Genomic DNA, 27,823 nt, shown 5'->3' with positions numbered 1-27,823 from the left:
TGGCGTTCCCAAGGAGACATTTTAATGATAATGATTAAAGAGGCCATATTCCAGAAAGTCATTCTGTGGCAGCAGAGAACAGCAATCCTTGATTCATGACATCTCCCCTTCCCCCGTTTCCCCAGCCTTGTACTCCTATTTCTTGGGCTGTGAGCATTGCTTTTGGATTTCAGCTGCAATCTCCAGGCAGTGCAGAATGCGCCTCTTCTCCGCAGCCAGATCATCTTCGGACACCTGGCCCAAAACTTTCTGGGCAAATAGGTTTTGATCTTTCATGAAAATGCCCACGTTGCCTCCTGGGGCAGCTGGCAGATTCTCCAGGCAACCAGATGTGAAACTGAATTTGATGCGTTTCTCACGCTTCAGGTCGGGCCCTTTCTCTTCGATCCAAGTCAGTGGCCTGTTCAAAGGAGAGGATCTTGAGGTATTAGTAATTGTTGAGCACCCATTATGTGCTGAGCACTGTCCAAATAATAATAACTATTACAATTGTGGCATTTGTTAAGTGCTTACAATGTGCTAGGCACTGGGGAAGAAACAAGCAAATAAGGTTGGACAGAGTCTCTGTCCCACATAATAATAATGATGGCATTTATTAAGCACTTACTATGTACAAAGCATTCATTCATTCATTCAATCGTATTTATTGAGCGCTTACTGTGTGCAGAGCACTGTACTAAGCACTTGGGAAGTACAAGTTGGCAACATATAGAGACAGTCCCTACCCAACAGCAGGCTCACAGTCTAGAAGCACTGTTCTAAGCGCTGGGGAGGTTACAAGGTGATCAGGTTGTCCCACGGGGGGCTCACAGTCTTAATCCCTATTTTACAGATGAGGTACTGAGGCACAGAGAAGTGAAGTGACTTGCCCAAAGTCACACAGCTGACAATTGGCAGAGCTGGGGTTTGAACCCATGACCTCTGACTCCAAAGCCCGGGGCTCACAGTCTTAAATCCCATTTTTCAGATGAGCTAACTAAGGCACAGAGAAGTGATGTGACTTGCCCACATCACAGAGCGGACAAGTGACGGAACTGGGATTAGAACCCAGGTCCTTCTGACTTTTAGGCCTGTACTTTATCCACTAGACCATGCTGCTTCTATGCACAACAATCAGATCCGACAAAGTTCTTGTCCAACATGGGGCTCACAGTGTAAACTAGAGGGAGAACGGGTACTTAAACCCCATTTTACAGGCAGCTGAGGCCCAGAGAAGTTAGGAGACTTACCCAAGGTCACACAGCAGGCAAGTGACAGAGTTGTAATTAGAACCCAGGTCCTCTGAGGCCCAAGCCTGTGCTCTTTCCCCTAGGCCACGCTGTCTCTCTGTGTGTCTCGTGGTCCTGGTATATCTCACATGTTAAGTAGCAAAATCTCATTCATTCATTCAATCGTATTTCAGTTAGCTAACATACATCCAGTTGTTTCAAATGGGAATCAAAAGCCCAAGGTTGAGTTTATTGAGACAGCATATTTTGTCCACGAGTCTGAGTTATCATCATCATCATCAATGCCATCTATTGAGTGCTTACGGGGTGCAGAGCACTATACTAAGTGCTTGGGAGAGTACATACATTCCCTGTCTACAACGAGCTTGGTTTGGCATTACTTCTGACTGATTCTGACTCTTCCCATTCCCCAACACCTGCTGTTTTAAGATTCTTGGTGGGGACATCATGAGCTTAAGATGTTCATCTCACACCTTCATTGATGACTCTTTTGAGAGGCCCTTCATGGCTTTGACTGCCTCCTCAGTTGAAAGTTACAAAGACATCAATCAATTGTGGAAAGACCCATCCCCCCAAAAATCCTAGTGGGATCTGAATAAGAGGGGCCAGCCCTCAGAAGAAGTTCCACAAGAGCATGCGTGGCCTAGTGGAAAGAGCCCAGTCCTGGGACCCAGAGGACTTGGGTTCTAATCCTGGCTCTGCCACTTGCTTGCTGTGTGATCTTGGCTAAGTCACTTAACCTCTACGTGCTTCAGTTTCCTCATCTATAAAATGGGGGTTAAATCCTGCTCCCTCTATTTAGACCATGAGCCCCATGAGGAACAGATACTCTATCCAATCAGATAATCTTGTATCTACCCAGTGCTTAAAATTGTGCTGGGCACATAGAAAGTGCTTAATAAACAACATAACTATTAATAAAAGGATCATTAACCATTAATTATTATATTAATAATATCCATAGTTAGTGATGATTCTTGATAAAATTATTGCTATTAATAACAACAATGGCAAATAGGTTGCAGTGTAAGATTAGTGGTGAGTTTAGGGTTCTGGGCATTTTCATCTCCCCTTCACCTCCTCTCAACTCCACCTCCACCACTGGCCCAAGTTTTGATAAGCACTGATAAGAATGACCTTCCTATACATAACAACCAATGTGCCATATTTAAAGAGTGAATAAACTCAGCAGAGATCCTAGGGTCTGAAGAATGAACTGGAGTTTTCTATTTGCGATAAATCGCTTCTTTGTGGCCGTCTATTTGCATGGGTGATCTTCCAGAATCTCTAGAGGGTCACAGAACTGAGAGCTCAGGAAACAGCACCCATTGAGGACACATTCACCAAGTTCCAAAAGTTCCTCTCATTAGCACAATTAACAATCTTGGTGATTTATTCTGTTTTAGTATTCTGTTCTTTTAATAGAGTGAGAAATAAGCAATGAAGGCAGTTCTCTGATAGTCATCACTTGCTATTGTGCACACGATTCAATGTCATGAAAATATAAATTGGTTCCAAACTGCAGTTAGTTTTCACAGTTTCAGCTCCATTGGTATGCATAAGAAAAATAAGTTGAATTCTACTCATCCATCTTTATCAGCTCAGGGGATATCTGCTCAACTTTGGCAATATTTGAGTAACCGGGTCAGGTTTCAGGTTTAACAACCTTTTCATGATCCAGCTCACAGCTTTCTTCAGACATTAGTTGAAAATACACTTGAGGAAGCCCATGTGATTGGAAAAACGTACATGGAGAAATCCCACAGGATTGAAGCAAAAGGTAAGAGATATCCTGGTCTTCTTCTAAAGGTCCTAAATGACAGGATGAAAATGGTAGGATTTGGGGTGTCAGGGCAGGGAAGAGTTTATTAAATATAGGCATCAGCATGGCCTAGTGGAAAGAGCACAGGACTGGGAATCAGAGGACCTGGATTCTAATCCTGTCTCTGCCACTTGCCTGCTGAGTGCCCTGAGCAAGTCACTTAACTTCTCTGTGCCTCAGATTCCTTATTGGTAAAATGGGGATTCAATACCTGTACTCCCTCTTACTTAGTTCATCAGCCCTCTGTGGGACAGAGACTGTTTCTGACCTGATTATCTTAGATTTACCCCAGTGCTTAGTACAGTCCTTGACAAATTGTAGTGTTTAAAAAATAACACAATTACTATTACTCATATTAGTCAAAAATAAAAGGGATAAGATAGAATGATCTGAAGATTTCAAAATAAGAAACAAAAAACGCCTTTACAGCCGAACAAAGAAACAAATCCTTGATCTATATACTCCATTGCTCACAAACCCAGCCCAGCTGGTGAAAGCCTGCACTCAGAGAAGCAGCGTGGTCTAGTGGGTAGAGCACGGGCCTGGAGTCAGAAGGAGCCGGGTTCTAATCCTGACTCTGCTACTTGGCTGCTGTGTGACTATGGGCAAGCCGCTTTACTTTTCTGTGCCTCAGTTATCTCATCTGTAAAATGAGGATTAAGACTGTAAGCCCCAGGTGGGACAGGGACTGTATCCAACCTGCTTGGCTTATATCTATGAGAAGCAGCGTGGCTCAGTGGAAAGAGCACGGGCTTTGGAGTCAGAAGTCATGGGTTCAAATTCCGACTCTGCCAATTGTCAGCTATGTGACTTTGGGCAAGGCACTTAACTTCTCTGTGCCTCAGTTCCCTCATCTGTAAAATGGGGATGAAGACTGTGAGCCTCCCGTGGGACAACCTGAACACCTTGTAACCTCCCCAGTGCTTCGAACAGTGCTTTGCACATAGCAAGTGCTTAATAAATGCCATTATTATTATTATCTATCCCAGCGCTTAGTACAGTGCCTGGCACAAAGTAAGTGATTAACAAATACCACAATTATTATAATTCCTCATGCCTAGGAATGGGTGCTTATGCTCTTTTAGGAAAAAGCAGACTGTGGGTGTTTAATGCCTGAAAAATACTCACGTCATTCACACTGATGACAAATGCTCTTAAGGGGCTTTGGGTTCCTCTTGGAATAGCTGAGCGCAATATATCAGTGCGTGAAGGGACTGGTTTACCAATCATTTAAAAATGTGTATTCTGTTTTTGTTCAGACTACTCATCTTACCTGTTTGGGGCAAAGTTCTTAGAAGCTTAAGATTTTCCATCCCCCAAATTTATATCCGCTAGCACATCCCACTTTGCACCCACACACACTTAGATTCTTGGGTGAACAGTTAGGTACCCACAGAATTGGTTTGAATGTAATGTAAAGCATGTAATGTATGTAATTGGGATGAATAGACTATGTGAATTCTAATCCCATCTCTTCCACTTGCCTGCTACGTGACTTTGGGCAAGTCACTTAAATTATCTGTGGCTCAGTCTCCTCCGCTGTGATCTGGGAATTAAATACCTATTCTCCTTCCCCCTCAGACTGTGATTCCCATGTTGGACAGTGAGTGTGACCCATTTAATGATCTTGTTGTATCTATGTCAGCACTCAGCACATAGTAAGCACTTAATAAATATCACAATTATTATGGGTAGCTGGCTATAAGAAAAGATCCACAGCTTTGTCTTGCACAATTTGGAACTTTTGAAGTAGATGATCCCCGTGCATCATACACACTCCGTTTTCCTGTAATGTGTGCCAAGTGGACGTGTGAAAATGAGCATAATAGAACCAGAGACCCTCCCTACAAATCAATCAATGGTATTTACTTAGCTCCTATGTTGTACAAGGCACTGTACTAAGCATTTCGGAGAGTACAAAAGGATTAGTGGACAAGATCCCGATCTCTCAAGAGAAATTATAAAATCTCTCAATGAGCTTATAATTTAGTGTGGAGATGCACTAAAATAAATTACAGTTAGGAAGAAGTAATAGAGTACAAAGATAAATATAGAAATGTGAGCAACACAGGCTTAGGAGATGTATTAGTGGAGAAGTGAGAGTTGGTGGGAATAAAGGGTAGGGGGATGGGAGATTATCAGACGAGGGTGGAAATGGGAAGTGGTTATACAATTCTGGGGATCCCTATGCCTCTCGGCCAAATTCTAACATTACCTCTGGTCTGCAGTCTTCAAGTCGGCCGTCATTTTCAAATATTTCTTTTCCTTCTGCTCCTCCATGGTGGCTGAGACAAGAGAGAGCTCCCCAAAGAGGTTGACCAGCCAGGAGAGGCGGGAGATACCACTGAAGGCAGGGAAGCCAAATTGCTCTTCTTCCAAGGGGCCTCCTGAGGAGGAAAAAAAAATCAAAACATTGTGAATGAGGAGAGGTCAGAGAGGACAAAAAGAACCAAATTCCCTTGGAAGAAACAGACCACTGACAGACCAAAACTCTGGTCATTTTCAAAGACTTATTAATATCACATCTCCCCTTGTTTCTTCAATCACCTTGTTGCTAGTATTGGAGACGGAATATTGACCTGACTCTATGTTCTTAAAAGGACCACCAACATGGCCCAGGTAAACAACAGTCTGAATGTCAGTCAATCAATCATATTTATTGGGCCTTTATTGTGTACAGAGCACTTTACTAAGTGCTTGGGAGAGTACAGTATAACAGAGTTGGTAGACACGACCCCCGCCCATAATGAGCACTTAGAACAGTGCTCAGCACTTAGTACAGTGCTTGGCACATAGTAAGCGCTTAACAAAACCATTACTATTATTATTATTATTATTATAAGGAGTGGTGAGAAAGAGAATCAAGGGAACAGGCAGAATGTGAATGCTATCTTCACAGTCCAAAGGTTGCTGCAGAAATGTCATTTTAAAAAGGGGAAAGTATAAACTGGGGGGATTTTTCAATCGTAGTTATGGAGACTTTCAAGTCTTAAATGGCAGGATTTCCAGGAAGACCAATGTAGGAATAACCGTTAATTTAATGTCGCTCTGAATAGGCATTTCTTCCTACTTTTTAATCTAAGGATCTCAAAGATAAGAGCTTCGCACTCAGGAGTAGGGGACGAAGTGTCCCCTTCTCTTTCCAGGTGGTGAAACGGAACTCCAGGGAGATGAAGAAACTAGTTGAAACAGCCTGGAGTTATGGAGAACAAAACCGATATCCAGGCAGCTTAACTGCCATGAACATCATGTCTCTTAACAAACAATCTGAAACATCACCAGACGTTGAGCTGAGCAGACACCTGGACGATCACATACTTGGACTCTTTGCAAACTGACCTGTGAAGTGAAGAGTTCCCTTCACCAGTTCTTTCCCAGACACTTCTTTTTTCAGGAATATGTACTCCTCTGTCAAAAGTTCAATGTGCTCCTCGTGTAAGATTTTACCTGTCAAGAAAAATTATGGTCATATTAGAGTAACAGAAGCTGTCTGTTCCCAATTATCAAGAGACGACGATACCATTCAACTCAAGGCGGAATGGTTTTATAAGTAGGTGGCAGGAAGAGAATACCATCAATCATCTGAAAGACGCCGTAACTGCTACAAGCCAACGTTTTTGCTGCTGGTTAAAGCATGGGGAAAGAAAAGAAAAGGGAGCCAGGTGTGTTTGTAGGGGGTGGGTGGCCATTGTGAAGGAGCAAGCTAGAGTACAGTTAAACAGAGACAGGGTGATAGGCTCTATAATAATAATAATAATGGCATTTATTAAGCGCTTACTATGTGCAAAGCACTGTTCTAAGCACTGGGGAGGTTACAAGGTGATCAGGTTGCCCCGCGGGGGCTCACAGTCTTCACCCCCATTTTACGGATGAGGGAACTGAGGCACAGAGAAGTGACTTGCCCAAAGTCACACAGCTGACAATTGGTGGAGCTGGGATCCATCAGGAATTTAGCAAGGTGTGAGGGGATCCGGAAGTTCTCTCGGCAGTGGAAATAGGAGAAGGATGAGTTGGGGAACTGTTGTAGAAAGACAAGTCTGGAGAAGCAGCATGGTGTAGTGGATAGAGCAAGGACCTGGGTCTCAGAAGGTCGTGGGTTCTAATCCCGGCTCCGCCACTTCTCTGCTGTGTGACCTTGGAGAAGTCACTTCACTCCTCTGTGCCTCAGTGCATCTCTAAAATGGGGATTGAGACTGTGAGCCCCGACATGGGAAAGGGACTGTGTCCAACTTGATTTGCTTCTATCTACCCCAGCTCTTCGTTCAGTGCCTGACACAAAGTAAGTGCAGAACGAATACCATCATTATTATTAAAGGTAGGGTGCTGGAGGTGGCAGGAGGGAATGTCAAGGTTAGGCTGTGCAGTATGAAGGAATTAGCCACGAGGCTCAAAAAAGGTGGGAGAGCAGATATACCTCAAAAACCTTCAAAGGAGAAGGGGAACCGAGTTCTGAACACGCTGACCAATGACTCTGACCCATGGTTCTTGGTGATGCCAAATAGTGGTCCAGGCCTTCTGACGGACAGTGGGTAATTTTTGGTTCACCTACCATGCTGGATCTTGAACTGCAAAAGGAGCCAGGGGGATCTGGGCCCCCTTTTTCACTTCAGGATGGGCTTCAGGAGACCCTCTTTCTGTCTCACTGTCACTTTCTGCCACTTATCTGCTGTGTGATCCTGGGCAAGTCCCTTCACTTCTTTGGGCTTCAGTTTCCTCGTCTATAAAATGGGGATTGAGACCGTGAGCCCCATGTGGGACAGGGACTGTGTCCAACCTGATTTGCTCATACCCACCCCAGCACTTACTACAGTGCTTGGCATATAACAAGTACCGCAATTATTATAATTGGTAAAGTTATTAATTACAATTAGCAATTGTAATTAATAACAATTCCTTCTTCCCTGCAAGCCTAGGCTGAGGACAGCAGAGGAATTATTAATATCAGCTCCTTGCTGCACTGGGGGAAGAGAGGGGAAGCCTGTGTCTTATTTCTGGGGTGGCACTGATTCTAATGTTGGAAAGGAAAATCCTGACATCCTCTCACCCCCTGTAACCCCGAAATCCAAGCAAGAGAAGCAGCGTAACCAAGTGGAAAGAGCCCCATGCCGGGGAGTCAAACTACTTCAGTTCTAATCCTGGTTTCGCCACTTGCCTGCTGGACAACTTTGAGCAAGTCACTTAACTCCTCTGTGCCTAAGTTTGCTTATCTGTAAAATGGGGATTCAATACCTGTTTTCTCTCCTACTTAGACTGTGAACGAAAGTGTCCGACCTGATTAGTGACTTGGACTGTGTCCGATCTGATTATAGTAATAATAATAATAATGGTATTTGTTAAGCACTTACTATGTGCCAAGCACTGTTCTAAGTGCTGGGGTAGATACAAGGTAATCAGGTTGTCCCAAGGGGGGCTTATACACACTTAATCCCCATTTAACAGATGAGGAAACTGAGGCACTGAGAAGTGAAGTGACTTGTCCAAAGTCACACAGCTGATAAGTGGCGGAGCCGGGATTAGAACCCACGTCCTCTGACTCCCAAGCCCGGGCTCTTTTCACACTGCTTTTCTGTCCCAAACCCTTCTTGAATGTGGTAATACTTTAGTTATGCACAACTTCCTGTGGTGACAAATTCCAGGTTAATAATAATAATAATAGTATTTGTTAAGCGCTTATTATGTGACCAGCACTGTTGTAAGCGCTGGGCTAATCAGGTTGGACACATTCCCTGTCCCACATGGAGCTCAAAGTCTTAATCCCCATTTTACAGATGAGGGACCTGAGGCGCAGAGAAAAAAAGGGACTTGCCCAAGATCACACAGTAGACAAATGTTGGAGCTGGGATTAGAACCCAGGCCCTTCTGACCCCCAGGCTTCTGTTCTATCCACTAGGCCATGCTGAGGGAAGAAGAGTTGCCTTTTAGTTGGTTTGTACCTATCAGTCCATGCTATTTATTGCATGAGAACACAGTAGAGTTGGTAGACTATATTACCCTCAAAGACCTCACAATCTGGTTTACCATCTACCTCCCAGCTTCAAGCCTCACTGAGCGCCACCCTACCTGTTCTAAGATTTGGTGAACAATAATTTTGTGCTGACCCTGTCCACACCCTTGATTATTTCGGTAACTTCAATCATGTCTTTTGTCAGTCTTCATCTTTCTAGGCTAGAGTCCAAATCTTGGCAGTCTTCTCTCATATGGGATCAGCTCCATCTGCCTGTTTAGCTTGACTGCTCACTTTGGGAAGATGGGCGGTTGGCCAGGATGCCGTCTGTTCTGCCCCTTGTACACGTGGATAGCGGACTTCGGCGCTATCAGAACTTCATCTAAAAGTTGAAAGGACACAGCTATTTCTCTTTCTTACCTTGTCACCCTCTGAAAGAACCGCCCCAAGCCTTCCCTCTCCCCAAAGCTGGCTTCGTATATGACTTTTTCTCCTGGTGAACTTCCAGGCGCATTTCTGGTCTACCCAAGTTCAAAGCCTCACCTCCTGCCATTGGAAAGCAGAGTCCCTCAGGGACTCGCCTCCTCTTCCTGCTCAAATGTCAACGTCAGAAAATCCACAGTGAGCAGTAGGAGATTTGACCTCAGGAGACCCAAGGGTCTCTCCTCCTCCACAGTCCTGTTGGAGAGGCCTCAAGGAAACTGAGGCCTAGTTTCCACTTGCCTGAGACACTTGAGGGTACCAATGGGAAAGGACTAGCAGGGCCAAGGGAAAAGAGAGGATGATGGAGACATTTCCAGGAAGACAGTTAGAAAGAGATAAGGAAAGTGAAGGAGGAAAAGTAAAGCCTCTGTTTGCGCTGTTGGAGATGGTTGTGTGTGCGCTAGTATCTAGTCTCTAGTTCACCTGGAACGCCCTTCTTCTTCACTCCTGACAGATGATCATTTTCCCCACCTTTAAAGCATGTCTCCTCCCGGAGGCCTTCCCTGACTAAGCCCTCATTCTGCATCCTTTATTTACTCCTCCCCCAGCCCCACGGCACTTAGATACATATCTGTAATTTGTTTATATATATTAATGACTGTCTCCACCTCTAGGCTGTAAGCTCGTTGGAGAAAGGGGACATGTCTACCAACTCTGTTATACTATACTCTCCCAAGCATTTAGTACAGTGTTCAGCACACAGTAAGCACTCAATAAATACGATTGATTGAGTGATTGCTCTACATATCCGCCACGAGGCCAAATCAAGAATTAGGTTTCAAAGGGAAGAAGCTCACTTGGTTTCTCTGGAACCCTTGCAACACTGCGAAGACCAAGATTCCTATAAAGAAAGTTGCGTAGGACACCAAGGAAGCAAGAGCCTCACCTTTTTGTTCAGCTAACTTCCAAAGGTCCTGGGCTGCAGCCAGAGACAGTGCCATAGGGTATTCCACAAGAACATGCTTCCCAGCCTCCAGAAATTGCCTTTAGAAAACAGAAGCATGTAAAGAAACAAAGCTTCAAGTAAGTTTGATAATACAACTGGCCCGGACTTCCCCCCGCCCCCCTGCTTTTTTAATGGCATTTCATTCATTCATTCAATCGTATTTATTGAGCGCTTATTGTGTGCAGAGCACTGGACTAAGCACTTGGGAAGTACAAGTTGGCAACATATAGAGACGGTCCCTACCCAACAGCGGGCTCACAGTCTAGAAGTATTTGTTAAGTGCTTACTATGTGCCAGCCATTCATTCATTCAATTGTATTTATTGAGCGCTTACTGTGTGCAGAGCACTGGACTAAGCACTTGGGAAGTACAAGTCAGCAACATATACAGTCCCTACCCAACGCTCTGGGGTAGAAACAAGCTAATCAGGTTGGATACAGTCCATGGTCCCCATGGGGCTCAGAGTCGTAATCTCCATTTTATAGATGAGGTAACAGGTCCAGAGAAGTCTGGATCTGTCTCAGGGAGCCACCAGGAGGAAGGATAGCTGCGGATGATTCCCTGGTCCGGCTGAGCCCGAGCCTGGATGCGCTATGGGATTTGGTAGGTAGGAAAGAGGGGGAAAGGAGAGAGCTTTTCTTTTCCCTGAGCCGTCGAGGCTGGGTGAGTCGTGTCTTCTTTTTTTTAAAAAAAGGTATTTGTTAAGCACTTATTATGTGCCAGGCACTGTTCTAAGCCCTGGGGGAGATACAAGGTAATCAGGTTGGACACGTGTCCCACATGGGGCTCACAGTCTTCATCCCCATTTTACAGATGTGGTAACTGGGACACGGAGAAGTGACAGGACTTGCCCAAGGTCACACAGTAGAAAAGCGGCAGAGCGGGATTAGAACCCATGACCTTCTGACTCCCATGCCCGTGCTCTATCCACCACACCACGCTGCTTCTCATTCAATCCACCTCGGAGTCCAAAGGGCTCTAGCCTCATGGCTAATAAAGGGGAGTCTTTCCTGCTGTAAAACTTTTGGAAAGTCCCTTAACTTCCCTCTGCCTCAGTTTTCTAATCCATAAAATGGGGATTAATTACTTGTTCTCCCTCCTACTTAGACTATGACTACGAGACAGGAACTGTGTCCAACCTGATTATTTTGTAACTTCCTTAGAATTCAGTATAATGCTGGGCACACAGAAAATGCTTAATAAGTACCACTGTTTTTACTACTGCTATTATTATTATTATTATTATCTGCTAGACTGTAAGCTCCTTGAGGGCAGAGATCAGGTGTAGTAACTCTATTGTACTCTCCCACATGCTTAGTACAGTGTAAAGGTGAGTGTTCAATAAATACTGTTGCGTGATTGATTCCACTGCTGAAATGGGTCTGTGCTGCAGGAAACAAGAGCTGAAAAGGACAGGCGTCAAAGGGTCAAGGACAAAAACAAGAACGTGAACCTGATGTATTCTTCATGGCTGCTGTTCTCGCTGCAGATGAAGGCAATATCCACCTTTTCGTTCTCAAGAGCCTCTTTCAGAGCAATCTGCTTGACTCCATTAACACTTCCGAGCTCTCTCCTGGCCATTCACCCCAAAGGAGACAAAAACAACCGAGGTAACACGTGAGATCTTGTGAAGTGAAAACATTCAAGAAGCATCCCCATTTCCTCCCCCAATAAACAAGCGCCCGGAATGTCAGTATTCTCTCCCACTCCTGTTTTTCCCATCTCACCCTCTCCCTCAGGAGCAGGGGATGGAGGGGCAGTGAAGAGTGGCCAACACACAATTTGGGATGTTGGGGATTGTTTCCAGGATAGGGCAGGGAAGGAGAGGCCAGTTACCAGAATGTTCTAGGCAATCTTGCCAAGCTGCATTTATTTCCACATTCAATGTGCCATTGTTCAATGTTTCTGTGTTTGCCTTTCCTCTTAGACTGTGGGCAGGAACTGCTTTTGTTTTTTTCAATTTGCTAAATTTCCCAGGGCTAATGGAGTATTCCCATATTGGTGGGGCTCAGTAAATGTTAGTCATGAGATGAAGAGAGGCAGGTAAAGGAGGAATATCAACCCCCCAGATAAGAAAAATCTACGGTAAATGAACTTGTGTATTTACGTGGATCTGTAGGGCTTCACCTCTGCTGTTTGACCGGAAGGTATTAGAAAATCCACCCACACCTCAGTCCAACCCTGAAGTTTCAGAAAACCAATGAAGGAGACCGAGTATATTCCAGAATAAAATTATTCGACTCCATTCATTTCTAAAAAGAACCTCGTTCACCCATACTCTCTACAATGTATCTCTACTATATAATAAATAATCAATCTTATTTACTGAGCGCAAATCGGAGTTCGAAAGCTACTGGTGCCCCTCTCAGTGTGGGGCATTCATTCCTTCATTCAATCATATTTATTAAGCGCTTACTGTGTGCAGAGCACTGTACTAAGCACTTGGGCAAGTACAATACAACAATAAACAGTGACCATTCCTGCCCCCAGTGAGCTCACAGTCTAGAGTCGGGGAGACAGACATTGATACGAATCAACAGACGTGATTTTAAATAAGTGACAGATATGGACATAAGTGGTGTGGGGCTGAGCAGGGGGAGAGCAAAGGGAGCACGTCAGCGTGATGCAGAAGGGAGTGGGAGATGAGGAAAAGTGGGGCTTAGCCTGGGAAGGCCTCTTGGAGATGTGCCTTCAATAAGGCTGTGAAGGTGCGGAGAGTAATTGTCCGGTGGAAAAATAGGGAACGCTTCACAAACTTGTGGGTAACAGAAAGTCTGCTGGCTTTTCCCATCTCATTGGCAGAAAGCAGTGGCCCTTCCCCTCCTCCCCTGTCCTTGCTAGCCACTCGCCACTGCCCTGGGGAACACCTGCTCTCTGCCCCTCTTCATCGCCTCTTCATCGCTTGCCATTCCAGTTAAAGGATTTGTTTTAGATCTACGGCTCTCTGCCACGTGACGTCTTTGGTTTGCCGCTCTCCGACTCACAGGGCTTCTCCACCCCTAGCCTGGCTTCCCTTATGGCAGCTCCAGGAAACCTGGAAGGAAAGCAGAGGGAGGGTCGAGGCCTTTCTGCTGCCTGAGGGGCAGAGCATGGACGCTTTCCTACAACTAAAGGGAAAATAAAGTCCAGGGACCCTTCCCTCCAGACTCCAAGACTCCCAGGCACTATTTGTTTAGTCTGGGGGCTCCCAGGCACTAAAGGGAATGTGTGTGATTATTGTTCTAGTGTACTCTCCCAAGCACTTAGTACAGTGCTCTGCTCACAGTAAGCACTCATTCACTCAATCGTATTTATTGAGCGCTTACTGTGTGCAGAGCACTGTACTAAGCACTTGGCAAGTACAATTAAGAAACAGAGAGAGGCAATCCCTGCCCACAACGGGCTCACGGTCTAGACGGGGGGAGACAGACATCAAAACAAGTAAACAGGCATCGATATAAACAAACAGAATTACAGATATATGTTCACATCAAAACGAGTACACAGGCATTAATATAAATAAATAGAATTCACCCAATCGTATTTATTGAGCGCTTACTGTGTGCAGAGCACTGTACCAAGCGCTTGGCAAGTACAATTCGGAAACAGAGAGAGGCAATCCCTGCCCACAATGGCCTCACGGTCCAGAAGGGGGGAGACAGACATCAAAACATGTAAACAGGCATCAGTATAAACAAACAGAATTACAGATATACGTACACGCTTCAGCGCAGTGTTCAGCATTTAGAACAGTGCTTTGCACATAGTAAGTGCGTAATAAAAATGCCATTATTATGTACACATCAAAATAAGTAAACAGGCATTTATATAAATAAACAGAATTCACTCAACCGTATGTATTGAGCGCTTACTGTGTGCAGAGCACTGTACTAAGCGCTTTGTAGATTTATACACAAGTGCTGTGAGGCAGGGAGAGGAGTAGAGCAAAGGGAGCGAGTTGGGGCGATGGGGAGGGGGAGCCGAGGAAAGGGGGTGCTTAGTCTGGGAAGGCCTCTTAGAGGAGGTGTGCCGCCAGTAGGGCTTTGAAGGGGGGACTCAACAAATACAATCGAATGAATGAATGAATTCTCGGGCTGACGGACAAATCCACCTGGGGCACGAAAACACATTCCAAATGTGATTCACCTAAGGGGTGGAAACAGGAATCCCCAAGGAGTGGGGCAGGAGGGACACCAAGGAGAGAGAGACGTCCTTTCACTCATTCATTTAATCATATTCATTGAGCGCTTACTGTGTGCAGAGCACTGTACTAATCAATTCTTCAGACCTCTTCATTGAAAACACAGCTTGATCATCACCCACCTGGAAACAAAGCCCAGCAGCTTCAGGTGTCCCGAAGGAGTTCCAGGCTGTGAGTTCTGCAAATCTCTGATCCGCACAGAGCCAGCCCTGCCGACGCCCACCACCACCACCCCGGACATTCTTGAAGCCTGCGACAAAGGTGAGAGGATTGAAAAGAAAATGCAGTTACTGCTCCCTGGCTCCATTTTTCCTTCTTCAGTACTGTTGGGGGACTAGCAATAATAATCGGAATAATCCTGAATACGGTATTTGTTAAGCACTTACTCTGGACCAGGCAGCGTGGCTCAGTGGAAAGAGCACGGGCTTTGGGGTCAGAGGTCATGAGTTCAAATCCCTGCTCTGCCAATTGTCAGCTGTGTGACTTTGGGCAAGTCACTTCACTTCTCTGGGCCTCAGTTCCCTCATCTGTAAAATGGGGATTAAGACTGTGAGCCCCACATGGGACAACCTGATCACCTTGTATCCCCCCAGCGCATAGAACAGTGCTTTGCATATAGTAAGTGCTTAACAAATACCATTATTATTATTATTATTACTACTAAGTGCTGGGGTGGATACAATCGAGTCAGATTGGACACAGTCCCTGTCCCACATAGGGCTCACAGTCTCAATCCTCCCCTTCCTTCCTCTCCCCCTTGTCCCCCTCTCCATCCCCCCCATCTTACCTCCTTCCCTTCCCCACAGCACCTGTATATATGTATATATGTTTGTACATATTTGTTACTCTATTTATTTATTTTACTTGTACATATCTATTCTATATATTTTATTTTGTTAGTATGTTTGGTTTTGTTCTCTGGTCTCCCCCTTTTAGACTGTGAGCCCACTGTTGGGTAGGGACTGTCTCTATATGTTGCCAACTTGTCCTTCCCAAGTGCTTAGTACAGTGCTCTGCACACAGTAAGCACTCAATAAATACGATTGATGATGACGATGATGATATTACAGATGAGGTAACTGAGGCCCAGAGGCGTGAAGTGACTTGCCCAAGGTCACACAGAAGACAGGTAGCAGAGCAGGGATTCGAATCCATGACCTTCTGATTTCCAGGCCCATGCTCTATCCAATCAATCAATCAATCAATCGTATTTATTGAGCGCTTACTGTGTGCAGAGCACTGTACTAAGTGCTTGGGAAGTACAAGTTGGCAACACATAGAGACAGTCATCATCATCATCATCAATCGTATTTATTGAGCGCTTACTATGTGCAGAGCACTGTACTAAGCACTTGGGAAGTACAAATTGGCAACATATGGAGACAGTCCCTACCCAACAGTGGGCTCACAGTTTAGAAGGGGGAGACACAGAACAAAACCAAACATATTAACAAAATAAAATAAATAGAATAGATACGTACAAGTAAAATAAATAGAGTAATAAATATGTACATATACATATATGCAGGTGCTGTGGGGAAGGGAAGGAGGTAAGACGGGGGGACGGAGAGGGGGACGAGGGGGAGAGGAAGGAGGGGGCTGAGTGTGGGAAGGCCTCCTGGAGGAGGTGAGCTCTCAGTAGGGCCTTGAAGGGAGGAAGAGAGCTAGCTTGGCGGATGGGCAGAGGGATTGGGGGCATTCCGGGCCCGGGGGAGGACGTGGGCCGGGGGTCGATGGCGGGACAGGCGAGAACGAGGCCTAACGGTGAGGAGATTAGCGGCAGAGGAGCGGAGGGTGCGGGCTGGGCATCTTCTGCCATGTGAGTTTGAGGCTTTTCCCCTTGAAGCTCAGCTGTCCTCCGCCCACCTGGGTTTGGGCGAGCATCTCCGCGAGCTTGGAGCTGTCCTCTGAGGCCATGGTCATCGTCTCAGCGGGCTCAAATATACACAAAGCACTGTTGTAAACGCTGGGGCAGATAGATGAGGAGGAGGATATTGGCCACCTCGGCCCTTCCCCGCGGCTCGGCGATGCTGCTGCTGCTTCTGATGCAATAACAGGATGGGCTCATACCCAGAGAAGCAGTGTGGCTCAGTGGAAAGAGCCCGGGTTTGGGAGGCAGAGGTCATGGGTTCAAATCCCGACTCCGCCGCTTGTCAGCTGTGTGACTTTGGGCAAGTCACTTCACTTCTCTGTACCTCAGTTACCTCATCTGAAAAATGGGGATTAAGATTGTGAGCCCCACATGGGACAACCGGATCACCTTGTATCCTCCCCAGCGCTTACTACAGTGCTTTGCACATAGTAAGCGCTTAAATACCAAAATTATCATTACTACTTAGCCAGCTGCTCATTCTGGAAGCACATCTTTGTGCTTTTCTCCTTCCATTTTACAAATCAGATATCTCTTAGCCTGGGCTTTAATGAGATCCGGTCTCCAGCTCTCCCAATACAATAATAGGATGGGCTCATACCTAGAGAAGCAGCGTGGCTCAGTGGAAAGAGCCCGGGCTTGGGAGTCAGAGGTCATGGGTTTGAATCCCGGCTCTGCCAATTGTCAGCTGTGTAACTTTGGGCAAGTCACTTCACCTCTCTGGGCCTCAATTCCCTCATCTGTAAAATGGGGATGAAGACTGTGAGCCCCTCGTGGGACAATCTGATTACCTTGTACCTACCCCAGCGCTTAGAACAGTGCTTTGCACCTGGTAAGGGCTTAACAAATACCAACATTATTATTATTATTATTATCATTATTATTATTATTAAAATGGGGATTAAGATTGTGAGCCCCATGTGAGACAACTTGATTGCCTTGTATCCCCCCCAGCGCTTAGAAAAGTGCTTTGTACATACTAAGCGCTTAACAAATACCATTATTATTATTATTATTATCATTATTATCTGGGCCTCAGATACCTCATCTGTAAAATGGGGATAAAGACTGTCCATGTGGGACAATCTGATCACCTTATATCCTCCCCAGTGCTTAGAACAGTGCTTTGCAAATAGTAAGCGCTTAACAAATACCAACATTATTATTATTATTAAAATGGGGATTAAGATTGTGAGCCCCATGTGGGACAACCTGATCGCCTTGTATCCCCCCCAGCGCTTAGAACAGTGCTTTGCACATACTAAGCGCTTAACAAATACCATTATTATTATTATTATTATTATTATTATTATTATTATCTGGGCCTCAGTAACCTCATCTGTAAAATGGGGATAAAGACTGTCCATGTGGGACAATCTGATCACCTTGTATCCTCCCCAGCGTTTAGAACAGTGCTTTGCACATAGTAAGCGCTTAACAAATGTCATTATTATTATTATTAATAATAATAATAACAGTATTTGTTGGGCAATTACTGTGCACACAGCACTGTACTAAGCGCTTAGGAGAGTACAACAGCGTGGCTCAGTGGAAAGAGCCTGGGCTTTGGAGTCAGAGGTCATAGGTTCAAATCCCGGCTCCGCCACTTGTCTGCTGTGTGACTTTGGGCAAGTCACTTAATCAATCAATTAATCAATCAATCAATCGTATTTATTGAGCGTTTACTGTGTGCAGAGCACTGTACTAAGCGCTTGGGAAGTACAAGTCGGCAGCACATAGAGACAGTCCCTACTCAACAGCGGGCTCAGTCTAGAAGGTGAAGACGGAGAACAAAACCAAACATACTAACAAAATAAAATAAACAGAATAGATATGTACAAGTAAGATAAATAAATAAGTAAATGGAGTAATAAATATGTACAAGCATATATACATATATACAGGTGCTGTGGGGAAGGGAAGGAGGTAAGATGGGGGGATGGAGGGGGGGACGAGGGGGAGAGGAAGGACCTTCTCTGTGTCAATTGTACTTCCCAAGCGTTTAGTACAGTGCTCTGCACATAGTAAGCGCTCAATAAATACGATTGATTGATTGATTGCCTCAGTTCCCTCATCTGGAAAATGGGGATTAAGACTGTGAACCCCACTAAGGACAACCCGATCACCTGGTTACCTCCCCAGCGCTTAGAACAGTGCTTTGCACGTAGTAAGCGCTTAATAAATGCCATCATTATTATTATCATAGAGTTGGCGGACGCGTTCCCCACCCACATCGAGCTTACGGACTAGAGCCTCCTTCCTCTCAGGAAGCAATCCTGATTCCTGTTTCTCCAAGATGGGGAAAGTCTTCCAGGCTATTGCCAGTTTTCTTTCCCGACTTCTCCATGTGAATCTGAATTGGCCCTCTTCGAGGCTCAAGTGCCACCTGCTGACATCGAATCACCACTGTATCTCTTTTCATTCATTCAATCAATCCTATTTATTGAGCGCTTCCTGTGTGCACAGCACTGTACTAAGCGCCTGGGAAGTACAAGTCAGCAACACAGAGAGACCCAAACAACGGGCTGTCCTTTCCCTGCCCTATAATGCCCCCAATCCCTCCACACATCCGCCAAGCTAGCTCTCTTCCTCCCTTCAAATCCCTACTGAGAGCTCACCTCCTCCAGGAGGCCTTCCCACACTGAGCCCCCTTTTCCCTCTCCTCCTTCCCCTCCCCGCAGCACCTGTATATATGTTTGTACAGATTGATTACTCGATCTTACTTGTACATATTTACTATTCTATTTATTTTGTTAATCAATCAATCAATCCTATTTATTGAGCGCTTACTGTGTGCAGAGCACTGTACTAAGCGCTTGGGAAGTCCAAGTTGGCAACATATAGAGACAGTCCCGACCCAACAGTGGGCTCACAGTCTAAAAGGGGGAGACGGAGAACAAAACCAAACATACAACAAAATAAAACAAATAGAATAGATATGTACAAGTTAATGACATGAGAATAGCTATAATTCTATTTTCTTCTGACGATTTTGACACCTGTCTCCGTGCTTTGTTTTGTTGTCTGTCTCCCCCTTCATTTTGCCTCACATTTCTGCTTTACCTTTCTGGGAATCAGAAGGACCTGGGTTCTAATCCCTGCTTCACCCCTGGTCTGCTCTGTGACCTTGGGTAATTCACTTCCTTCTCTGCGCCTCTGTTTCCTCATCTGTAAAATGGGGATTACAACTGGGAACCCAATGTGGGACATGGATTGCGCCCCACCTGATTTGGTTGAATCCACCCCAGAGCTTAGTACAGTGGCTGGCACATAGTAAGCGCTTAACAAATACCACAATTATTATTATTAAAAATATTATCAGGCACATGCCTGACTATGCGACCTCTCCTCCTCCCCATTGCTCCCCCCCGGCCCTACCTCCTTCCCCTCCCCACGGCACTTGTATATATTTGTACATATTTATTACTCTATTTATTTTACTTGTACATATTTGCTCTATTTATTTTATTAAGGATGTGCCTATAGCTATAATTTGATTTATTCTGATGGTTTTGACACCTGTCTACATGTTTTGTTTTGTTGTCTGTCTCCCCTTTCTAGACTGTGAGCCCGTTGTTGGGGCTCAACATCTCTATATGTTGCCAACTTGTACTTCCCAAATGCTTAGTACAGTGCTCTGCACACAGTAAGCGCTCAATAAATACGACAACGAATGAATGAATGAATGTATATGAGACAGCGAGGAACATCAAAACACGTTGCCCTTTCAGGTTCGGTGCTCATTCTGTTTATTAATAATAATAACAATGGCATTTGTTAAGTGCTTACTATGTGCGACTCACTATATAATAAGTGTTATTATATAATAATAACACATATAATACTTATAACACTTATACTATACTATACTAACACTTATAGCACCTTATATAATAAGGTGGATGCAAGCAAATCGGGTTGTACATAGTCCCTGTTCCAGGTGGAGCTCACATTCAAATGTTGCCTGTCCATTGTTTTCTGTTTTTTCAAGTCTGTTTCCGGTTATAGTTCTTGGGCACCAGATGGAAACACTAAACACTGGAGGAATCATTAAGCCCCCAATAAATAACGATGCTAATCATAGGTATAATCTTGTATAATTAAAATAAATGTTGGATTTTGAACATCTACTTAGACGTTCGTGGCTGTCACGTGTGGATTGCCCAGTGCGGGGAGTAAGCCGGAATCTGCTCCAGTTGCAGAAGAAGTCTCACCTCCTCCAGGAGGCCTTCCCAGACTGAGCCCCTTCCTTCCTCTCCCCCTCATCCCCATCTCCATCATCATCATCATCATCATCATCAATCGCATTTATTGAGCGCTTACTGTGTGCAGAGCACTGTACTAAGCGCTTGGGAAGTACAAGTTGGCAACATATATCCATCCCCCTCATCTTACCTCCTTCCCTTCCCCACAGCACCTGTATATATGTTTGTACATATTAATTACTCTATTTATTTATTTTACTTGTACATATCTATTCTATTTATTTTATTTTGCTAGTATGTTTGGTTTTGTTCTCTGTCTCCCCCTTTTAGACTGGGAGCCCACTGTTGGGTAGGGACTGTCTCTAGATGTTGCCAACTTGTACTTCCCAAGCGCTTAGTAAAGTGCTCTGCACACAGTAAGCGCTCAATAAATACGATTGATTGATTGATTGATAAGGTTGTCCCATGGGGGGCTCACAGTCTTAATCCCCATTTTGCAGATGAGGTAACTGAGGCCCAGAAAAGTGAAGTGACTTGCCCGAAGTCACATAGCTGACAATTGGCGGAGCCGGAATTTGAACCCATGACCTCTGACTCCAAAACCCGTGCTTTTTCCGCTGAGCCACGCTGCTTCTCTATAGCAATGAATTACAGATATGTGCAAGAAGTTCTGTGGGTTTGAGGGCGGGGTGAATAAAGGAAGCAAATCCAAATGCAAGGAAGCTGCAGAAGGGAGTGGGAGAAGAGGAAATGAGGGTTTAAAATAACTATTACCCTAATAACTAGAATCTTAGATGTAGATTGTAAGCTCCTTATGGGCAGGGAATAACATGTATGGCAACTCTGTTGTACCGCATTCTCCCAAACGCTGGTATAGTGGATAAAATACGGGCCAAGGAGTCAGAAGGTTGTGGGTTCTAATCCCGGCTCCGCCACTTGTCTGCTACGTGACCTTGGATAAATCACTTCACTTCTCAGTGCCTCAGTCACCTCATCTGTAAAATGGGGATTAAGACCGTGAGCCCCATGCGGAACAGGGACTCTGTCCAACCCGATTTGCTTGTATCCACCCCAGCGCTTAGTATAGTCCCAGGCACATAGTAAGCGCTTAACAAATACCATTATTATTATTACTGTTATTATTACAACGCTCTGCACATAGTAAGCACTCAACATGTTATATGTTAAATCTTGATGTGTCATCTGAATCCCAAATTGACCCGTTGACCGACGTTTTCCAAGCTGGACAAATTGAATTATAGACTCAAAAGGCCTGTATTTTATCAGTCAATGAAGCAGTGGTATTTATTGAGGGCTTACTGTGTGCAGAGCACTGAACTAAGCACTTGGGAGAGTACAATAATAATAATAATAATAATAATGGCATTTATTAAGCACTTACTATGTGCAAAGCACTGTTCTAAGTGCTGGGGAGGTTACAAGGTGATCAGGTTGTCCCATGGGGGGCTCACAGTCTTCATCCCCATTTTACAGATGGGGTAACTGAGGCACAGAGCAGTGAAGTGACTTGCCCCAAGTCACACAGCTGACAATTGGCGGAGCCGGGATTTGAACCCATGACCTCTGACTCCAAAGCCCGGGCTCTTTCCACCGAGCCACGCTGCTAGAGTTGGTAGCACATTTCCTGCCCACAACAAGCTTGTAGTCTAGAGGGGAAGGCAGACATTAATATACATAAATCATTTATAATATACAATTTAAAGACATGTATATTAGTGTTGTGGGGCAACAGAGTTAATAGATATTCATTCAATCGTACTTGAGTGCTTACTGTGTGCAGGGCACTGTACTAAGCGCTTGACCGCCCAGTATACGCAGATTCTTCAGCAGTCTAGAGATGGTTGAGGATGGGGGGGTCGAAGTTGAGTACCAGATAAACCAATCCACTTATTTATCCCCTGAATATTATATTCATTCCATCTACCACCTTCTTCTCCTTTCAAATTCTCAGGTCTCTTGAAATGTTAGGAATCCCAGAGCCAAAGCATTCTCAAATTAATTTTCTGACAAATAATTTCCAAAAGCAAATAATCGTAACAACAATACCTTGTACATATCTATTACTCTATTTCTTTATTTATGTGTTTTACTTGTACATATCTAGTCTATTTTATTTTGTTAGTATGTTTGGTTTTGTTCCCTGTCTCCCCCTTTCAGACTGTGAGCCCACTGTTGGTTAGGGACTGTCTCTATATGTTGCCAGCTTGTTTGTTTGTACATATGTTTGTACATATTTATTACTCTATTTATTTATTTATTTATTTTACTTGTACATATGTTTGTACATATTTATTACTCTATTTATTTTACTTGTACATATCTATTCTATTTATTTTATTTTGTTAGTATGTTTGGTTTTGTTCTCTGTCTCCCCCTTTTAGACTGTGAGCCCACTGTTGGTTAGGGACTGTCTCTATATGTTGCCAGCTGGTTTGTTTGTACATATGTTTGTACATATTTATTACTCTATTTATTTATTTATTTATTTTACTTGTGCATATGTTTGTACATATTTATTACTCTATTTATTTATTTATTTTACTTGTACATATCTAGTCTATTTTATTTTGTTAGTATGTTTGGTTTTGTTCTCTGTCTCCCCCTTTTAGACTGTGAGCCCACTGTTGGTTAGGGACTGTCTCTATATGTTGCCAGCTTGTTTGTTTGCACATATGTTTGTACATATTTATTACTCTATTTATTTATTTATTTATTTTGCTTGTACATATGTTTGTACATATTTATTACTCTATTTATTTATTTATTTTACTTGTACATATCTATTCTATTTATTTTATTTTGTTCATATGTTTGGTTTTGTTCTCTGTCTCCCCCTTTTAGACTGTGAGCCCACTGTTGGCTAGGGACTGTCTCTAGATGTTGCCAGCTTGTACTTCCCAAGCGCTTAGTACAGTGCTCTGCACACAGTAAGCGCTCAATAAATACGATTGATTGATTGATTGATTGGTCCTCAAAGTCTGAATTTCAGGGTTTGCTGCCTTGAAGCCCTGGACCACTGAACCACCTCTGCTGTTCTTCAAGATTCTGCCTTTAACCAAAAATGCAACTCAATTACGGTAGCTCACTCGTCTTTCTCCCGTCCTGTATTACGGTGTAGAATCTTTCATCCGGGCATCTTAATAATAATAAATGATAATGGTATTTGTTAAATGCTTACTACGGGCCAGGCGGTGTACTAAGCGCTGGAATGGATACAAGCAAATGGGGTCGTTGGACACAGCCCCTGTCCCACTTGAGGTTCACATTCTTAATCCCCATTTTGCAGATGAGGGAACTGAGGCACAGAGAAGTGAAGCGACTTGCCCAGGGTCACAGAGCGGACAGGTGACAGGGGTAGGATTAGAACCCACGTCCTTCTGACACCCAGGACTTTATCTCTACACCACGCTGCTTCAGCTAGATCCGGCTGACTGTCTTCCGGAGCTTTCCAGATGGGATTTTCACATCATCATCATCATCATCAATCGTATTTATTGAGCGCTTACTATGTGCAGAGCACTGTACTAAGCGCTTGGGAAGTACAAATTGGCAACATGTACAGACAGTCCCTACCCAACATTGGGCTTACAGTCTAAAATGGGGAGACAGAGAACAAAACCAAACACACTAACAAAATAAAATAAATAGAATAGATATGTACAAGTAAAATAAATAAACAAATAGAGTAATAAATATGTACAAACATATATACATATATACAGGTGCTGTGGGGAAGGGAAGGAGGTAACATGCACATCTCTGTGCATGTTTGGAATCCAGAACTGTTCTGGCTACTCCAAGTTCAGAGGAAAATAAGGAATAATGCAGCTTCTCTCCCGATACCACACCAAGGGCACTGCCAATCTGCTTAAAGCAGACAACAGAGAGAGACTTTATCCCCTTATAAATTAACTGAGTCCCAGAGCAGAGAAATGAAGATAACATCTAAAAATAATTAACACATTGTATCTAGTGTCCCAGAAAGTGCTCGCTTCCTTTAAATTTTGAAAAAAAAAAAAAGCAGATGCAATAACTCCAGTTCCAAGAGTGACAAACAAAAAGAGTTTTATAGCACTCTGTGCTCCTATTACCCAGACCTAAAAATAAATCGTTCCCCCAGGACAGCTTTTAAAACTGCAGTACGTACAACTTCAGACAGTGAACAACAGCAGTGCCAGGAACTCCCCTTTAAATCATCAATCGTATTTATTGAGCGCTTACTGTGTGCAGAGCACTGGACTAAGCGCTTGGGAAGTACAAGTTGGCAACATATAGAGACGGTCCCTACCCAATAGTGGGCTCACAGAACAAAACCAAACGTATTTACCAAATCTTTAAATCTGATTTTACATCAATGTTGGACTAGAGACTTTTTCCCTTTTAAACTGACTCGACAGGATTTTTGACGGGAGTTAAAACTAAACACACATATACATATTCTCTACTTTTCAATTTGAAGATATTGTTCATACCCACACGGGGAGGGAAATTACCAAGTGTTAGAAAATCAAAAGGGTTTCCTCTAACATGGCTCCAAACCCCCCAAACTTATGGGAAACTTACAGGCTCAAGAATTTTCCAGAGGAAATGAAGAATCCAGGAGGAAGTGAGACAGATTTGCTGGAAGAGATCAGCCCCAGAATTCGTTCCAGTTTCTTTCCTGATCCGAAGAGCCACAGAAGTCTCCTTCAAATGCAGTCTACAAACCGAAAACCAGAATTATTTGGGCAAGTTAAATCTACTTCCCCAGTTGTCGCTCTTCAAACTGGGCCAAAGGCCAGAACTGATGTCAGTTAACACAGTCACGCAAAGGATTAGACAGCAGAAAAGGAGGCAAGCGGAACTGCCTTTCCCAAAATACCAAATTTCCCTTGTTGACTTTGTGTCAGCTCCTGAATTATTCATTCATTCATTCAATCATATTTATTGAGTGCTTCCTGTGGGCAGAGCACTGTACTAAGTGCTTGGGAAGTCCAAGTTGGCAACATATCGAGATGGTCCCTACCCGACAACAGGCTCACAGTCTAGAAGGGGGAGGCAGACAACAAAACCAAACATATTTACAAAATAAAATAAATAGAATAAATAAATAAATTATTGAACAATGACCCCCCAATGCGCCCTCAACTGCAGTTTCTCAGCTGGAAGGCTGTTTATTTTATTTTGTTAGTATGTTTGGATTTGTTCTCTGTCTCCCCCTTTTAGATTGGGAGCCCACTGTAGGGTAGGGACTGTCTATATGTTGCCAACTTGTACTTCCCAAGTGCTTAGTACAGTGCTCTGCACACAGTAAGCGCTCAATAAATATGAATGAATGAATGATTGGAATGGCCATGTAATAACCGACTGATAACATAATGCTTTTTTTGTTTTGTTTTGTTTTCCTTCCAGACAAGCTACTGCTTGTCATTGCTGTTAATGATTGATTTAAAGTCTACTGCCCTTGTTTCTCACATGCTGCAAAATATTTTTGCCATTTCATTCGAAACAAAACACCACTTTTACCAGGGTTTTCTAGCTCACTGATGTTCCTTTCTCTTCTGCTTTAGCTCTGAGGACTTTGGGTCTTAGAAAATTATACACAACATTCAGGTAAAAAAAAAAAATCACTTAGTGCAGTGCTTGGTACATAGCGAGCGCAATACAAACACCATTAACTGCCTGCTTATTTTAGCCTAAAAAGTGTTTTTTCACAAAATATCCAGGCAAGGCAGAGGGTATTTTTCATTCCAAAATTATTTCTCGTGTAGATAGCGAGCGCATTACAAACACCATTAACTGCCTGCTTATTTTAGCCTAAAAAGTGTTTTTTCAGAAAATATCCAGGCAAGGCAGAGGGTATTTTTCATTCCAAAATTATTTCTCGTGTAGATACCGAGTGCATTACAAACACCATTAACTGCCTGCTTATTTTAGCCTAAAAAGTGTTTTTTCACAAAATATCCAGGCAAGGCAGAGGGTATTTTTCATTCCAAAATTATTTCTCGTGTAGATCACTCTCTTTTCCTTGTTGAAAATATTATGATAAATTATTACCCTTCTCCTTCTGGCTCAGGCTAAATCATTTATTGTATGGTTTGATTTTTTTTTTTAGTCACCCAGCAGAGCGTTGAAGCTGAGAGTTGAAAAATTTAATTTAGAAATAAAAAGTAACTCTGCAACCTACATTTTCATATTTCAAATGACATTTATTTTGAGATTTAAGATCTTAAATGGAATTTAGACTAAAAGAGGGAAGAAAATAAGACAGGGAATTTCACTGCATCAGTGTGTTCTGATATTACTACATAGTGAGAACAGAAAGTTCTGAGACGGTCAAAAGAAAAAAATGCTGTTTTAGCAGAACAAAAATCTGATTTTATATATATGTTCGTACGTATTGATTACTCTATTTTATTTGTACATATTTATTCTGTTTATCTTATTTTGTTAATATGTTTTGTTGTCTGTCTCCCCCTTCTAGACTGTGAGCCCGTTGTTGGGTAGGGACCGTCTCTATATGTTGCCAACTTGGACTCCCCAAGCGCTTAGTACAGCGCTCTGCACAAGGAAGCGCTCAAAAAATACGATTGAATGAATGAATAAATACCATTGAATGAATGAATAACATCAATCATAATAACAGTAATAATAATGATGATTATTAACAGTAATAATCTTCTAGACTGTGAACCCATTGTTGGGTAGGGCCTGTCTCTATCTGTTGCCAACTTGTACTTCCCAAGCGCTTAGTACAGCGCTCTGCACACAAAAAGCGCTCAATAAATAAGATTGAATGAATGAATGAATGAATGGATAATACAGTTGAAACCCACACGCGCATGCGCGCCTCCCCCCAATCCGGAGGCTCGTAGGGGGGAGGAGGCGGGCACAAGCGGGAAACGTGAATCTGATTGGTCAGGAGAGAATGAATGAATAATATAGCGGAAACACACGCGCGCATGCGCGTGAACCTATCCGGGGGCTCGTTGGGGGGGGAGGAGGCGGGCACAAGTGGGAGAGATGAATCTGATTGGTCAGGAGCGAATGAATGAATAATGGCGTTGAAACACATGCGCGCATGCGCGTGTCCCTATCCGGGGGCTCGTTGGGGGGGAGGAGGCGGGCACAAGTGGGAGAGATG

At 43.7% G+C, this 27,823-nt stretch overlaps 1 protein-coding gene across 2 annotated transcripts; it reads right to left on the bottom strand.

Annotated features, from left to right (window-relative positions):
* On the bottom strand, positions 1–27,559 carry BLVRA (biliverdin reductase A). Of its 2 annotated transcripts, XM_038760571.1 has the most exons (8): positions 27,516–27,559; positions 25,264–25,399; positions 14,727–14,854; positions 11,878–11,997; positions 10,365–10,462; positions 6,391–6,498; positions 5,267–5,438; positions 1–400 (listed from the first exon to the last, which is right to left on the bottom strand). In XM_038760571.1, the coding sequence occupies exons 1-8, from the start codon at positions 27,521–27,523 to the stop codon at positions 136–138; spliced, it is 1,035 nt and encodes a 344-aa protein (XP_038616499.1). In that variant the 5' UTR covers positions 27,524–27,559; the 3' UTR covers positions 1–135. The 2 variants fall into 2 exon arrangements, with proteins under 2 accessions (XP_038616499.1, XP_038616500.1); XM_038760572.1 differs by lacking the exons at positions 25,264–25,399; positions 27,516–27,559 and adding an exon at positions 18,718–18,812.
* Between the last annotated feature and the right edge of the window lie 264 nt (positions 27,560–27,823).

This window comes from Tachyglossus aculeatus, chromosome 18, assembly GCF_015852505.1.
Source record: "Tachyglossus aculeatus isolate mTacAcu1 chromosome 18, mTacAcu1.pri, whole genome shotgun sequence".
In the NCBI taxonomy this organism is placed as follows: domain Eukaryota; kingdom Metazoa; phylum Chordata; class Mammalia; order Monotremata; family Tachyglossidae; genus Tachyglossus; species Tachyglossus aculeatus.
The sequence above is the reverse complement of the archived record's forward strand: the minus strand, read 5'-3'. Positions and strand labels throughout refer to the sequence as shown.